Source organism: Prionailurus bengalensis, chromosome X, assembly GCF_016509475.1.
Source record: "Prionailurus bengalensis isolate Pbe53 chromosome X, Fcat_Pben_1.1_paternal_pri, whole genome shotgun sequence".
Lineage (NCBI taxonomy): Eukaryota > Metazoa > Chordata > Mammalia > Carnivora > Felidae > Prionailurus > Prionailurus bengalensis.
The window spans coordinates 115,945,125-115,962,129 of NC_057361.1; the positions used below are offsets into that span (position 1 = coordinate 115,945,125).

A 17,005-nucleotide genomic window follows, 5' to 3' on the forward strand; every position below is an offset into this window, starting at 1 on the left:
AGCTTCGATATTTTCTCTGCCTTGCAAACTGTGAGCTCCTTGAAGGCAGGGAACAGCTGGTTTGTTCTGTGGTCCCGGTTCCTACTATCAAGGTGGATACAGAAGAAGGGAAAGAGGAGACAAGGAGAGATGGGAAGGAGGGAAGACACTGTTCTTGTAGTAGGATGAATACTTTGTTTTTCCACTACTGTGCATTGGTGTTAAGCCACATCCAACCATTTGGTCCCCCCATTAGGACAATGACTGTTAATCAGCAACTCTGCTCCAGAAGGCCTAAGCAGAGTAAAAGAGAGGAAACGATGCAACTTAGCTGTTTACTGAGGACAAGAAACGGCCCTGTCTGCAACACTCAGTTCATCGTGATCGTCACGAAAATGGATAGAGCGCATGGCTCCACGTCCCCTTCCTCTCTGTGATGTTGAATGACACATAACGGGGGTCTGTTTTTGTTTTACTTAACTCTGATTAATGCACGAACCTGACAGATCAGCTTTCTGGGATAACATAATCTTAAAATGTGATAGATGGTCATGTTTACAAGTACCAGAAATAAAAGAAAAATCCCAAGGAAGGTCTCTGGGCCCACAGTGATGTATCTTAGGCCGGTAGCGTTTGATTCATTTCCCTGCCAGAAGGAAAGAAAGGCTCATAAAAACATAAATGAAGGAAGGCTGGTTACGGGGCGGGTGTTTTCTTTGCAACACCGGCAGCAAAGGGAAGCAGCGTCGGCCGACAGCTGTAAAGTGAAACCAGGTGATCCTTACTTGTAGAGGTCAGGTTGAGGCTGTTCACATTCAATTGCTGCTCGGAGGGTATCAATGGATTCGGCTGTACATAGCGCAATGGTATCACGCACTGCATAATGTGTCTAGATGAAAGCAGAAGAAAAAGCACAAACAAACAAGTGCTTCTTTTCAGAACCGTATACCCACCTTAGTCCAGGAACACGGGATGTTTTCGTAAGAGGCTTTGCCAGGATAATACAAAGACTGATGCACCTTTCCCACTAACTAAATTTGATGGTATTATTCTCCAAATACGTTACAAACAATTAGAAAGATAACCCTGCTGCAAAGGGATTTAAAAGATAATAAAGACGAAAAGCTTTTCCTGATAGTGACAGCAGGGAGAATTCCATGGGTAGCACGTATATCCTTAACTGAAAACCCAATGAAGAAAAGCAATCCGTTTGTTTTTTTTCTCCTAGTTATAGACCTGAGATCTATTACTTTGCTCACCATAGAGTACAGTGATATAAATATATACATATGAGTTGAACATCAATAACCCTTTTGGTCATAAGAAGGCTGACATTTTGCCAATGGAAAGAAAAAATTCATTAATAGATACATGACACAAATAGCATAATTAATGATCTTGAAAACGTTCAGGGGTGCCTGCGTGGCTCAGTCGGTGAAGCGTCCGACTTTAGCTCAGGTCATGACCTCACGGTTCGTGAGTTCGAGCCCCGCCATCGGGCTGTGTGCCGACAGCTCAGAGCCTGGAGCCTGTTTCGGATTCTGTGCCCCCGCCCCGCTCTCTGCCCCTCCCTGGCTCTCACTGTCTCTCTCTCTCTCTCTCAAAAATAAATAAACATTAAAAAAAAAAAAAAAAAAAAAAAAAAGAAAGAAAATGTTCAAAGAAGCTACATTTTATACGAGGAGCAGGGATATGATGCGTCTTGCTTTAGCCAGACAGAATATTCTACTAGTGTATACTATGCACTTGATTTACCCAGAACTCCAGGCAGGCTCCAATAAGCCCATCTATAAATCATCAAAGGAGGGCTAACACAGACCGAAAGACTGCAACCACTTATGCACAAGGGAAAGCTGTCTGTCGCACAGTCTTCTGGGAATACGACAGAAGTGCTAGAGCTCTATTTAAAACTGTCACCTGATTTTGAAACCCGTGTACTTTGAGCTGATTTGATCAGATCAACTTAACGGAAAAAAGAAAGCCCTAGAAAGTTTTCTGTCTCGAGGCAACTTTTTGCCCTATTAGGGAATCTTTAGGTACATTTCTTGATCTTTATCTGGACATTCCCTCCCTCAAATTCAACTCTGTTTTTGAACGGTTTCAACGGACGAGTTCATCACCGTGCCCTTGAAGTACGGAATTCATCATCTAACAGGCGTTTCAGTTCCTGTTTCACATCCTGAGCCCTGGTTCTTGACTCCAGATGGAATAAGCAAGCAGAGAGAGGCCTCAAGGGTACACACAGAGGTGAGCCCATCAGTGCCCTTCCGTAAAGGCAGCATATAGAGGATGCATCTTCGTGCCCTGTGGAGCTCTGGACAGCGGCCAAGAACTGACTGCCAGAAAGTACCACGGAAGTAAGTGATCTTCCAGTTTGAGCAAACTTATTTTAACACATTTATAATCCTTCCTAGTTGCAATAAAACAGACATTCGCCAAACAAAACCCTAAGGTATTTTTTTAAAGAAAGCAATCAAATTACTGCAAGGTAGAGTTTCTATAAGCCATGAGGAAGCATTGTTTAAAGGAAATATTCATTCCTTTTAAAAATAAAAATAGATCCAAGGTTAGAGTATATGAAGCTATTTTTGTAGTTACATAGTTTAAGCCTCTGAAGACATTCATTTTAAAAAGCCCAAATAAAACACTGAATGGGAGATGTCAATATCAAATGCAAGCAGTGCTACAAAAAAGGTAGTGGCTTTTATCTGGGGCGTGTATTTTCCTCAGTGAACTCCGCCCTTTTCCCTCAAGCTGTGTATCTGCTTAGAAATTCAAAGACGATTCCACAAAAGCGGTCTTTGAATACAAAACTTACACAAACAGGAAAAAAGAAAAGATGGGGGGGGGGGGGGGCAGTGGGAAGGAATGCTAGATGACGAACTGTCCCGAGCTCCGCTCAGGCAAGGTTTCCTTTCCATTACCTTGCAATTGGATTCCCCGTCAAGACTGGCCGTAGTAACGTAGCAGGTCCCATCACTGGTACAGGACGACAGAAGAATAAGATCACAGGGGAAGGTTTCATCCGCCTGTACTTCTACTACATCACCGACCTAGTACACGGAGAAAAAGAAATGTTCTTAATCCCGAACAAAGCATTCATTAGATCTCAAACTAAAGCCAAAACAGTAGCAAGAGACCTGTCCCGCTCTTAGAAGAGTGTCTGTGTCCTATGCCACGTGAAAGGTAACGAGAGAGTATCACTGTTCAACATTCAGAATCCCCCTTCAGGTCACAAGGACTTAAGGATGCAGTCAGATGTCCTTACTGTTGAACTTGAATGTCAAAGAAACAATTTTGGTACCCAGGGACCCATTTGCCCTCTGATGTTTTGGGCACTGCCGTTCAATAAGACGCCGAGTATCATCACTTCATGAAGGAATCTAGAAAATCTAAATGTCTCAACTTGAGCACTTCCCGGACACTGGGCATCGTGCATATTTCAACACGCTTTTGCCTTCCGTGCGCTCACAGCTGTTACCGTAGGGCACCAGTTCCCTCTTCAGTGCTCGGAAAAACTTAATCAGAGAGGCATCTATTTTTCCCATGAAAAAACGTTGGGACAAAAACATAATTTTCAAATAGGTCGCTTTCCAATAATTCATCTGCTACCAGAACAATCCATTAATACAGCCACGAGAAACCATTTCCTATCAGCAAGTCCCCAAAGCTCAAGTGTAGGAAAAACAGGAGAGAAGAAATCATGAACTATTTCTATTGCAGAGAATTTAATAATGTAGGGAATAAATCATAATGGCTAAAAGGTAGGACTGTTTTTTTTTTACAGTTTATTTATTTTGAGAGAGAGAAAGAGCACGAGCAGGGGAGGGGCAGAGAAAGAGGGAGGGGGGGGGAGAGAGAGAGGGAGAGAGAGAGAGAGAGAGAGAGACAGACAGACAGACAGACAGAATCCCAAGCAGGTCCCACACTGTTAGTGCTGAACCCGATGCGGGGCTCAAACTCGCAAACTGAGACATCATGACCTGAGCCGAAACCAAGAGTCGGACGCTTGACTGACTGAGCCCCCCGGGCGCCCCTAAAAGGTAGGACTTTTGAACCTGACTTTACAGCTTGGCTCTGCCACTTCCCTATGAGCTTGGGCAAGGGCCTTAGATGATTGCAACCACGTCACAGGATCGGTCTGAGCGTGACGTGAGGACACAGGTAAAGCAGTTAGCGAAGTACCTGGCACATATTCACCATCCGATGATTCTTGCGAACACCCTGCAACTACTTTACCTCCAGCCTATGGACAGTCGTAAGATGTTGGGGAAGGATGGAAGGAATGGAAAGTTCGGTGCTTCCCAACCTTTTCCGTACCGTGGCACAGAGAGAAAATGTTAGGCGTCAGTTTGGTACAGCCCCTCAGGTAAATGGAGGAAGCTGCTTGTGGCAGAACACAACCCACTTTGGCGCGTGTGTGTGTCAATAGCTAGAGCACCAACCCGGACGCACTGGTTGTGAAATGCCGAATAAATGACACACCTGTCGTCTATTTGCTACACGATTTGGCAGACAGAGATGAGGATTCCGAGACCTATTCAGGAACCATTTTATTTTCTTGCCAATCTTAATCAGTAGCCAAGAGAAACAGCATCAATAACTGAACTAATTTGTAAATAATATTTTGTTGGCTCTTTCCTTCCTCCCTTACATAAACACTTATGTTGCTTACATAAAACTACAATCTATGATTAAATACACAGATGAGAAACAACAAATAAAATCCTCAATCATCTGAGAAGAAGGAAACACGTATTAAAGGATGGAAGAGGATTCTTAGGCACCGATAAAGACGCGCCACAAATACACAATTTCTTCTACGCCATTTATGATTAAAAAAAAAAATTTTTTTAACGTTTATTCATTTTTGAAACACAGAGACAGAGCACAAGCAGGGGTGGAGCGGTGAGAGAGGAGGACACAGTATCCGAAGCAGGCTCCAGGCTCCGAGCTGTCAGCCCAGAGCCCGATGCGGGGCTCGAACTCTCGAACCGAAGATCATGACCTGAGCGGAAGTCGGACGCTTAACCGACTGAGCCACCCAGGCGCCCCTACGCCATTTACGATTTGCTTAGATGTGAACTATAAAGGTCCCTGTACCTGGAGTGCAAGCTGAGGCTGGTGAGGTGGTCAGAGGCCAGATCTCAGAAGGCTGGGCAGAGGCTAGGCCTTACCCTGAAGGCGAGCGGGAAGGAGGAAGGGGCTTTTAAGGAAAAGGAACAACACGGTCCCCTGAAGCATTCAACTCAGGTTTTACTTCCATTTAGCGTTAGTTAAAAGCATGAAGAGAACATCACTATCCCTTCTGATAAATATCGGAAAAAGCCAGATCATCTGCAAAAGTATGATTTTTTTTTTTTTTTTTAGTTCATCAGAGAGCTGAGGTTGCGAGGCAACCACGTAAACTGAATTTCAAAGGGTGAAAAGTCCTGGTGAGGAGAGACAGGAGAAACGAACTGTTTCACAATTCACAAGGCACAGGAGCACGAGATGACAGCCATAAAAGGGCAGCAGAAGAAAACAACCAGATTCTGTAGCAATTCTTCAGGGCTTGATGGGAGCTAACGTGACAGTTTCAAATCTCTGCGAACCTGACAGAGAAGACGGGATCATAACCACCCATCATTTCTTCTTTACAGGCATCCATCGGGTGCCCCTGAGAAAACACCAGGGCAGGAGGCCGAAAAGAGCCTTCCCTCACTGGTACAGGCATACAGGGTGTGACTGATGGCTGTGCGGAGACAGGTACAAAATATGCCAGCATCCAGAATCGTGGACCCTGCTCTCACGGGAGGCAGAAGCCATCTAGGTCTAGGGGACAGGCAAGAAGCCTTCCCTGGTACAGTCTCAGGAAACGTGACCGCTGCTAGAGGAGAGGCAGAAGCGGACACCACTTGCTGCTGGGGATGGGGCAGAAAAGCTGCTGATACCGGGGTCCTAGCGCTAATAAAAGGCAGAGTTCAACCGCCGTTGGGAGAAGGGTGGAAACCGAGGCGAAGGCGCCCAAGGCCTGCTGAATACGGGAGCAGGAGAACCAAGAAGAAATCGTTCTGTTCTCACCAGGAGCCGCAACGAATAACAGTAAGAAACAGCAATCTACCGCGGGGGGAGGAGAAAAGGCCCAGACGGGCACTCGGGGTGTCAGGGCCATAAGGACCTGCCGCAAGCGGAGGGTGGAACAGGAACACTGACGAAGGCCCTCTGGTACCCTGGGCCCCACACAAAGCACAGGGCAATGGCAATCCAGCACTCCCGGAGCTGGAATTTCCAGCGAGGTACTGAATGAAAGTAGCGAGAGCTATACAGCAAAAACCAAAGCCGGCTCAAGTCCCGACTGGACTCGCTTACCCTTCACACCGATGGGCAGACGGAAGAGGTGTGCCCACTTCAGAACACAAATACGACTGACCTGGGTCTCTAGCTTTGGTTTACATACGAGGTCCAAAATTCAATACAAAAATACAAGACACATAAAACACAAGACAAAGATGACCTGCCACGAAGAGAGAAAGGAATCAACAGGACCAGTTCCCGAAACGTTGAGACGTTGGATTATAAGACAGGCATGTAAAAATAAAAATAACTATGATTAAGGGGCGCCTGGGTGGCTCAGTCAGCAGACTGGATACAAAAAGGGAAATAATCAGGGAACCTGAAGAAACGCTTCTGTATTTCCAACACCAACACCCATACTCTTCCTTACAGAGAACCGTGAGCTCCTTTCACCTTGGGAATCCTCAAGTCCTGTCTGTAGGCTCTCATCTGTCTTCTAAGATTCCATCTAGGCCCATGGCTTCATGTACCATCTACACGTTGATGAAATCCAAATTTCAACTGACAGCTCAAATAGGTCTCGGTTCTAGCCTTGACAATTCCATCTGGATGTCTAATAGGTATCTCAAAATTAACACGGCTAAAATGGAATTCTTGATTTCCCCTTTACTCCCACATCTGTCACAAAACCCATTCTTCTCCCCGGATCTCCATCTGATTTAATGGCACTGGCATTTGGTTTAAATAGCTCAATTTAATTCACCCATCTCCTCAAGCCAAAACCAAGAAGGCTACCTTTATTCTTTTTTGCTCTTTTTCTCCCTCCCTGCATCCAATACATCACTGAATCCTGATGATTCTACCTCCAAAATATATTCCAAATAGATCCATTTATCTTAATCACAAGGCGGGTGGTACAAAGTTGTGGTTATAAGCAGGGACTCTACAGCCAAACTCGTTTCAAATCCCAGGCTTTCCACTGACTAATCATGGACAAGTTTCTTAACCTCCCTGAGCCTCAGTTTTAATCATTTGTAAAAGGGAACAGTACAAGCACCTACTTCGTAGGACTGTTATAAAGCTAAGGATTTTTTTTAAATGTTTATTTATCTCTAAATAGAGAGCAAGCAAGAGCATGCGAGCAGGGGAGGGGCAGAGAGGGAGAGAGAATCGCAAGCAGGCTCCATTCTGTCAGCGCAGAGCCTAACGCGGGGCTTGATCCCACGAATCGTGAGATCGTTGGCCTGGGCTGAAATCAAGAGCTGGACACTCAACTGACTAAGCCTCCCAGGCGCCCCTAAAGTAAGCATTAAATCAGTTAATATAACGTGACAGGGAATACCTGGCATATTTACGTTATATATAAATGTTAACTACTATTTTTATTATCGTTATCTCTACTAGCATCATCCTGATATAGGCTCTTATCCTCTTTTGCAAGTGACTCCTGGCTTTAAAACCCTTCAAAAAATTCCCACTGCGCTGAGGGTACACACCAAGTTACTCTCTTACTCAACAATAGTCTACCCACTCCCAGGCAAGCAATCAAACATTTAGATACTTTTGGTTTATAAGCATTTCTTGCCACACACAAATATTCCAGAAAGGGCCGAATCAAATAGCATTTCACACAATAGCATAAACTGATTTAATTAAGATTATACCTGGCTGAGATCGGCCTCCAGGCAAAGAAAGAAGCCCGAGGAACAAAAGGAGGAAGATGGGGGGCCTTTCTATGTCACACACTGAAACAAGTAATAAAAATAATTCTTCTCAAATTCTTCTGAAGAATCAAAGAGGGAACACTCCCAAACTTATTCTATAAGGCCAGAATTACTGATACCGTTTTATCAGGAAAAGACAGAGAAGAGAAAAAAACCACACACCAATATCCTCAATGAATACTGATGACCAAATCCTGAACAAAATTCTACCAAACCAAATCCAACAGCACGTTTAAAATGATCGTACACCATGACCAAATGGGGTTTATCCTTGGGAATGAAAGGATACATACAAAAGTCAATCAGTGTAATGTAACATACAAGAGCAACAACAGACGAAAGCTATATGGTCATTTCAATCAATGCAGAAAAAGTATTTGGCACAATTCAACACTCTTTCATGATAAAAGCACTCAATAAACAGAAGAGAAAAAAATGACCTCGACATAATAAAATCCATGTATGAAAAGCCCACAGCTAACATCATAGTCAGTGAGGAAAGAGTGAAAGCTTTTCCTCTAATATCAGGAACAAAGCAAGGATGTCCACTCTCAGTATGACAATTCTACATTGTACTGGAAGTTCCAGCCAGAGCAATTAGACGGAAAAAAAAAAGGGGGGGGGGGGAGGGAAGAGAGAGAGAAATAAAAGGCATAAAAATTGGAAAAGCAGTAAAATTATCCTGATTTGCAGATGGCATAATATTATACGTAAAAAACCCTAGATTCCACACACAAAAACCTGTTAGAATTAGTAAGTGAATTCAGCAAAGTTCCAGGATATAAAACCAACACTCACAATCAGTTGTACTTCTATACACTAACAATGACCAATCCAAAAAGGAAATTAAGAAAGCAATCTCATTTTCAATAGCATCAAAAAAGATAAAATAGTCACTGTATGTTAACTAACTGGAATTTAAATAAAAATTTAAGAAAAAAAGATAAGATATTTAGAAATAAATTTAACCAAAGAGTTAAAGGCTTGCACAAGGAAAGCTACAAAGCATTGCTAAAAGAAATCAGAGATAATAAAAATAAGTGGAAAGACATTTCGTGTTCATGAATTAGAAGATTTAAGCTTGTTCAAATGCTTGCATTATTCAAGCAATGACAGGCTCAATGGAATTCCTATCAATATGCCAAGACATTTTTTTGCAGACATGGAAAAAAAATCCTAAAATCATATGGAATCTCAAAGGACCCCAAGTAGGCAAAACACTGTTGAAAAGGAAAAACAAACTTGGGGAGTCCTCACAATCCCAGATTTCCAAACATACTACAAAGCAACAATAATTAAGACAGTATGGTACTGGTGTAAAGAAATATATGGACCAATGAAGAGAGAGCCCACAAATAAACCTTTGCACATACGGCCGGCCAAGTGATTTTCAACGAGGGTGCCAAGACTATGCGAGGGAAGGACAGTCTCTCCAATAAATGCTGTTCCTGCATGCAAAACAATGAGGTTCGACTCTTACCTTACACCATATACAACAATTATTCAAAATGAATCACAGACCTAAATGTAAGACCTAAACTTCTTTGACTCCTACAAGAACATCAGGAAAAAGCTTCAGGACACTGGGTTTGGCAATGATTTCTTGGACCTACGACGTTAGAAATGGGAATACATCAAACTTAAAAACGGCACCAAAGGAAACAATCACACAAGGAAAAGGTAACCTATGGAATGGGAGAAAACACTTGCCAATCACATATCTGATAAAGAGATAATATCCAGAAAATATAAGGGACTTCTACAAGTGAACAACAAATATGCAAATATCCTGGTTAAAAAATGGGCAAAGGATTTGAATAGACTTTCTCCAAAAAAGATACACAAGTGGCCAAAAAGCACATGAAGAGTGTTCCACATCTCTAATCATTTGGGAAGTACAAATGGAAACCACAATGAGAGATTTCACACACGTTAGGATGGCCACTATCAAAAGAACAGAAATTAACAAGTGCCGGAGAGGCAGAGACGCTGAAACCCTTGTAAGCTCTAAGTGCAAAGGTCAAATGATACATCCGTTACGGAAAACAGAACGCAGGTTCCTCAAAAAATTAAAACTAGAATTACCCCATGATTAAGACATTTTGCTTCTGGGTATTTTGCTCCGGGTATATATCGAACATAATTCAAAGCAGGATCTCAAGTGTATTTGTACACTTGTGTTTGTCCTAGCATTATTCACATAGCTAAGAGGTGGAAGAAAATGCAGGGGCGCCTGGGTGGCTCAGTTGGTTAAGGGTCTGGCTCTTGATTTCAGCTCAGGTCATGATCTCACAGTTCATGGGACGGAGCCCCATGATGGGCTCCGTGCTTGGGATTCTTTCTCTCTCTCTGGCCACTTCCCCACACTCTCTGTCTCTCTCTGTCTCTCTCAAAAACAAATAAATATTTTTAAAAAAAGAAGAAAATATAATATATGCACAAAATGGAATATTATGTAGTCTTAGTATTGAACCAGGAGTTGAGGTACATGCAAGTCACCATTGCAGATGCTTAAATCAACCTGTTTAATAAATTGATTATCAGTTATTTTAAAAAAGCGGGGGGGGGGGGGGGGTCTCTGTCATATGCTCCAACATGGATGAACCTTGAAGACATAATGCCAGTCAAATAAGCCAGTCCCAAAAGGACAAATACTGTATGAACTCAGTCATGGGAAGTCTTTCTCTAAAGTAGTCGAAGTCATAGAAACAAAGTAGAAAGGTGTTTAGCAAGGGGTGGAGGCAGGGGGTAGTGTTTGGTGGTTATAAAGTTTTAGTGTTACAAGGTGAAAAGATTCTAGAGATTTGTTGTACAACAACGTGAATATACTTAACACTATTGCAAGTGTGCACTTAAAAATGGTTAAGACGGCGTGGGTGCCCGGCTGGCTCAGTCAAGGGAACACGTGATTCTTGATCTTGGAGCTGTGAGTTCAAGCCCCACGCTGGGTGTAGAGATTATTTAAAAAAATAAAATCTTAAAAAAGAAAATGGTTAGGATGGCTCTCTTGGGTCCTTGCTTCCAAGATGACCAAGAAAGGAAGGAATTACGGTAATGCCGCAAAGGGCCACAAGCCACTGCACTCATTGCGTGCCCAAGGACAAGGCCATTACGAAGTTCGTTATGTGTAACACAGTAGAGGCCGCTGCCGTCAGGGACATTTCTGAAGCAAGGGTCTTTAGGGCCTATGTGCTTCTCAAGCTTTACGTCCAACTACATTACTGTGTGAGCTCTGCCATTCACGGCAAGGTAGTCCGGGATCGCTCTCGTGAGGCTCCGAAGGCCCAAACACCCCCACCCCGATCTAGACCCGTGGGTGCTGCCCCACGACCTCCACCAAAGCCCATGTAAGGAGCTGAGTCTTTGAGGACGGAAGAAAAACTGTTCTCTGGAAAAAAAATAAAATGGAGATTACACTTTAAAAAAATGCTTAAGAAGGTCAACTTAATGTTATGTGCTTTTTAAATCACAATAACAGAATGAAATAAAAAATAAATAATACTTTGAGATTGGGATAAAATATTTGTAAAAGACATATCTGATAAAAGACTATTATCCAGGGTATTTTATTTTATTTACTTTTCTATAGAGTATTCTTTTTCTTTTTTGAAGTTTATTTATGGAGAGAGAGAGAGAGAGAGAGAGCACGAGCATGAGCAGGGGAGGGGCAGAGAGAGAGGGAGAGAGGGAGAATCCCAAGCAGGCTCTACACTGTCAGCGTGGAGCCCAACACGAGGCTTGAACTCACAAACCATGACCTGAGCCGAAACCAAGAGTCAGCACTTAACCACCTGGGCCACCGAGACAGCTCCAAAATATTTTTCTAAAAACCTTAAAACTCAACAATAAGAAAATGATCACTCCATAAAACAGTGGACAAAAGACCTGCGTAGACAACCTCACGAAAGAAGATATCGAGAGGGCGTGGACACATTAAGACATGTTGAACACTATACATCATTCGGGAAATGCAAATTCAAACAAAAATGAGATGCCACTAAACACCTATTAGAACTGCCAAAATCCAAAACACTGACGACAAACGTTGGCCAGGATGTGGACAAGCAGGACCTCTCGTTCACTGCCGATGGGAACGCAACATGCACAGCGTCTTTGGGGACAGCTTGGCAGTTTCTTACAAAACATGCTTGTACCATAAAATCCAGTAGGCGCGCTCCTTGATATTTACCCAAATAAATGAACATCTCAGGTCCATGCAAAAACCTGCACATAAATGTTTACAGCAGCCTGATTCTTAATTGCCATGACTCGGAAGCAACGAAGGCGTCGTTCAGAAGGTGAATGGTTGGGAAACTGGTACCTCCAGACAATGGGGTATCATTCAGTGCTAACAAGGAAGGACGTATCAAGACACGAAAAGACAGGGCATGAACTTAAACGCGTCTGGTTAAGTAAAGGAAGCCAATCTGACAAGGCTACACATACTGTGTGTGATTCTAACAGTGTTAATATTATGGAAAAGGCAAAACTACGGAGAGAGTAAAAAGGCTAGTGGAGACCTGGCGTGGGAGGGATGAAAGGATAAAGAGGCAAAGCACAAAGGATGTTGAGGGCAGTGAAACGATTCTGTATGGCATCACGACGGTGGGTACTTGTCATCGGGCATTCGTCTGAGGTCACACAATGTCGAACAAGAGCGGACTCTAACATAAACTGTGGGCTTCGGGTGATAATGACGTGCCGGTGTAAGTTCATGGATTGCAACACGTATGCCGCTATGGAGTACTGATGGCGAGGGACGTGGCGCATGTGTGGGAAAACGGCGTGTACGTGAACTCTGTGCTTCCCGCCCGATTTTGCTGTGAACCTAAAACTCTCAAAAGTAATGTTTATTATTAACTGAAATAAAATCTGCTGGGAACAAAAAATACTCTTCGATGTGGGGGAGTCTAAAATCTTCCTGACAGGGGTCTCATTAGGTGATAAAAATAATCCCATGGAACGCTCGTACATCGCTGGCGGGATGTAAAACGGTACAGCTGCTGTGGAAAACAGCTTGGTGCTTCATGAAAAAGTTGAACACGGACCTACCCTGTCACCTAGCAATTCTACTCCTAGGTATATACCCCAGAGAATTGACAACAGGTGTTCAGACAAAAACTTGTCCGCGAATGCTCACACCGGCCATGTTCAGAATGGCGAACAGGTGGGAAGAACCCCAAATGTCCATCAACTGGCGAACGGGTAAAGAAAAAATGGTAAAGCCGTGTGATGGAATATTAGCCATAAAAATGAGAATTACTAATATATGCTACAACAAGAATAGAGCTCGAGAACATTACATGAAGCGAGAGAAGCCAGACACAAAAGGCCACACGGCGTATGATTCCATTTATAGGAAATGTAAATACATCCATATCCATCCATCCATCCATCCATGGATACAGATACATCCATAGAGACAGAAAGAAGATTAGTGGCGGCCAGGGCCTGGGAGAGGGAGGACATGTGGCATAACTACGCATTGCCGATGGGGGCGACCTTTTAGGGAGATGGAAACGTTGTGGAACTAGATAGTGTGGACGGCTGCACAACGGTGTGAATGTACTACATGCTGCTAAATTGTACATTTTAAAATGCTGTGTTTTTACCATGATTAAAAAAAAAAAAAAAAGAATTAACTACAAACGTACCTTGATTTTTTCACTCTCTTTTCTCACTCGCTTTGCATTTTCAATAATGTAAACAGTGCTTTTGTTGACTTCATTGTCAGCTCTGTGTCTCAGCCAATCCTCATATCCCTAAGGGGATAAAAATAACTATAGTCAAGCTCACATAGAAATTTCTTTTTTTAATTTTTTTTAATGTTTATTTATTTTTGACACAGAGAGAGACAGAGCATGAACGGGGGAGGGTCAGAGAGAGGGAGACACAGAATCTGAAATGGGCTCCAGGCTCTGAGCTGTCAGCACAGAGCCCGACGCAGGGCTCAAACTCACGGAGTGTGTGATCATGACCTGAGCCGAAGTCAGATGCTTAACGTCAGCACAGAGCCCGACGCGGGGCTCGAACTCACGGAGTGTGTGATCATGACCTGAGCCGAAGTCAGATGCTTAACTGACTGAGCCACCCAGGCGCCCCTCATAGAAATTCTTAATAAAGTTCTATAACCCCCCTCCCTGAGTCACCAGTTGAGATTATAATATTAATCTCAACTGAGATCTCTGCTAATCTCTGCTAAAGAGACAACACTGTATATTTTTACAGCAAAACTAAGATACGCTTTCAAAACACCCCTTCGGTAAATAGCTTTACTGTGTTAAAAGGTTTCGCCATTCCACAGATGAGTATCAATGAAAACACAGGCATCAGAACCGTAATATGTGAAGGACTATGACTTATTCTTCTGATTCTACTCTTATTCAAGTTAGTGCTAATTTCTCTACCTTTTCTAAAAAATGTTTATTTTATTTGGTTGGGGGGGGGGGGGGCGCGGACAGAGAGGGAGGGAGAGAGAGAATCCCAAGCCAGCTCCATGCTCATAATGGAGCCTGACACGGGGCTCGATCTCACGACTGTGAGATCATGACCTGAGCCAAAACCGGACACTTGACCGACTGAGCCACCCGGGTGCCCCAATTTCCTTACTTTTTAATTTGACAATTTTTTTCCCCCTGGGTTTTATTTTCTTACAGACCTAATCACTTAAATATATTCCTCTACAGTAGACTGTTGGGAGCGACCATCTCTGAGGAAATAGAATTCTTTCCAAGGGATAGAGAATAGAAAAGGCAAGATTGGATTATTTTGGCAGAGAATCTATGATAAGGTTAGGACTTCAACAGTTAAACTTCTCCACTGACTTGGTGGTAAAGGAAACTATAAATTGGTGTTCATCTTTTAGAGTTAAAGGTAATCAGGGAAAGGTCTAATGGCTCATTTTTCGTTGGGTTTTTGTATGAAGTAAATTTAAGCTAAAGGAACTAAGGAAAGAGGATGTGCATTTGTTTGAGCATGACCTCTTCTCCTTTTTTTCTTTATAATAATGTCTGTACCTTTTCAAATATAACTGCTTGAAAAAAAAAAAAATCTCTTGATCGCCTTCCCTTTTTTTCCCAGCGCTATATTCATTCCTGTTCTGTCCCTCTTTATGACAATGCTCGGCTATCACTTCCGATGGTACCTTCTGTGATGTCAGTGAGGAAAGAAAGGCCCTAACATGAACTAGTATAGGGAGTAAAATGAATCAGTAAGAGCTTTTGTAAACCATGCAAGCTATTCTTGGAACTGGCAATTCTGTGATGTTAAAGAAAATAATCCTAACAGCCTAAGGGAAAGAACATTCCAAATGTCTTTATTTAGCAACCAAACACTTGATAAAATATTCTTGCAGTTCCTGGTAGGGAAGATAGAAGACCAGATAACCCCTAAGAGGACCGGTAACCTTGTTCCAAATACCATTAAGCAGACCTTCATTTCTGAAGTTCTTTAGGGTAAGTTTTAGAGCTCTTTGATAAGTACTATCTAAAAGTATGTTTGCAATTAGCCAGGTCCTACGGACTGTCCCAGGGCCTGATAAACACTGCCACCCACTCTTCACCTCCAGTTTCCCATTTCCACTTTCAATTTCATGTGGAAGTTTTCAAAGGGACAATCGTACAAAATGCTCAAAATACTTCAAAGACATCAGCATCAGAAACCATGGCAATCGTCGGCTTTGATGACAAACAAGAATAAAAGTCTCCTCTCCCACCACCCACTTCGGCAGCATCGGGGAACATAACACATATAAAACATTTGTGTTATCGAGTTCTCTGCTTTAGGCGACGACAGCAAAAAATTCACTAGAATGGGAATTTTTCGGATAAAGATATACCACACTGGAAAAATTCGCCTCTCATTTCCTGACTGAGCTGTACCTTCTCCCGACTTTCTTTTCGGGTTACAACCCCCCACACGAATACTCAGGAGCAAATGGGCAAACGAAATTAAAGATGTACCTTCCAGTCATTTTCATGGTTTCGACAGGGGCCGAATATAAACTGAATCCATCAAGGATACTGCCCACTCCATATAAATATGAAAAAGGAACTTTGACAAGAAAATGCACACCAGACAGGAGTGAAATGCACGCGTAATTGTGAATGAGAAATTTACCTGCTTGATGGCTGTAACAGTTATAACAAAGAAAAGCGGAAGTCCACTGGTAACGGGGCTCGTTGGCGTGTCTACCGTGACCTAGGGAAAGAAATTCAGTTGGACGTGAAATGAAAACAGGCCATTTGCGTGCACGCGGGACATACCTGCTGCATCCATTTCAGGCAAAAAGTACAGACAAGACACATTCCGGCAGCAGGGTGAGTATTAACGCTCATCAAAACAAAAGCAATCCGCACAGCAGTTAGTTGAAGATAACAGTTCTAAATTCAGGCTTCGCTTTCAGTCCAGCTTGGATTAACTCCTCCAATGAAATACAACCAATCATTCACCATCCATTTGCTGAGCACCCTTCTTTCAGCCCCTGGGCTCTAAGGGGCTACGCTCTACAGATGTCGCTTTTAATAAGATAGAGAACAGTCCCTGCCCTCCTAAAGGTGGCAGCTGACAGGAAAACCAGACGTTGAAACAAGCGAGACGCTGAGACCTAAAGAGTAAGCGGAAATGAACTAGATGAAGGACGGGCTTTCAGGCACAGTGAACAGCATATGCAAAGTCTCCGTGGTTGGAGGGAGTGTAAGGAAGCCAGCGGCAAGAGTGTGGTGTGAGATGGCCGCTGCAGAGGGAGACAGAGGCAAGACCAAGCGGGGCCCTCTAGGCTAGAGTTCATGCTTTAGCCCACACTGGGAAATAACGGAAGCTTTTAGGCAAGGAGAGGTCCCATGAACAGAACTACAGTTTGGAGAGATCATTCTCCCTCATTTGAGGCAAGCGGAATGGAAGGGAACAGGAGAGAAGGCAGGGAATGCACTTTAGCAGGCTGCTGCCATAATCCAAGTAAAAGATGTTGGCCTGGATAAGGGTGGCCGAAGGTACACGTGGAACGAACCTCCAGAGATATTTAGGGG

The 17,005-nt window shown here is 43.2% G+C and overlaps 1 protein-coding gene across 7 annotated transcripts in view; it reads right to left on the reverse strand.

Annotated features, from left to right (window-relative positions):
* Positions 1–17,005, reverse strand: part of ATP11C (ATPase phospholipid transporting 11C) — a 172,102-nt gene that overhangs the window by 66,240 nt on the left and 88,857 nt on the right. For all 7 annotated transcript variants that reach the window (XM_043570518.1, XM_043570515.1, XM_043570517.1 and 4 more), the window contains exons 4-7: positions 16,098–16,178; positions 13,634–13,741; positions 2,904–3,032; positions 765–868 (exon numbers count right to left, since the gene is read on the reverse strand). In XM_043570518.1, the coding sequence (XP_043426453.1) occupies positions 765–868; positions 2,904–3,032; positions 13,634–13,741; positions 16,098–16,178 (422 nt within the window). The remainder of the gene's footprint in view (positions 1–764; positions 869–2,903; positions 3,033–13,633; positions 13,742–16,097; positions 16,179–17,005) is intronic.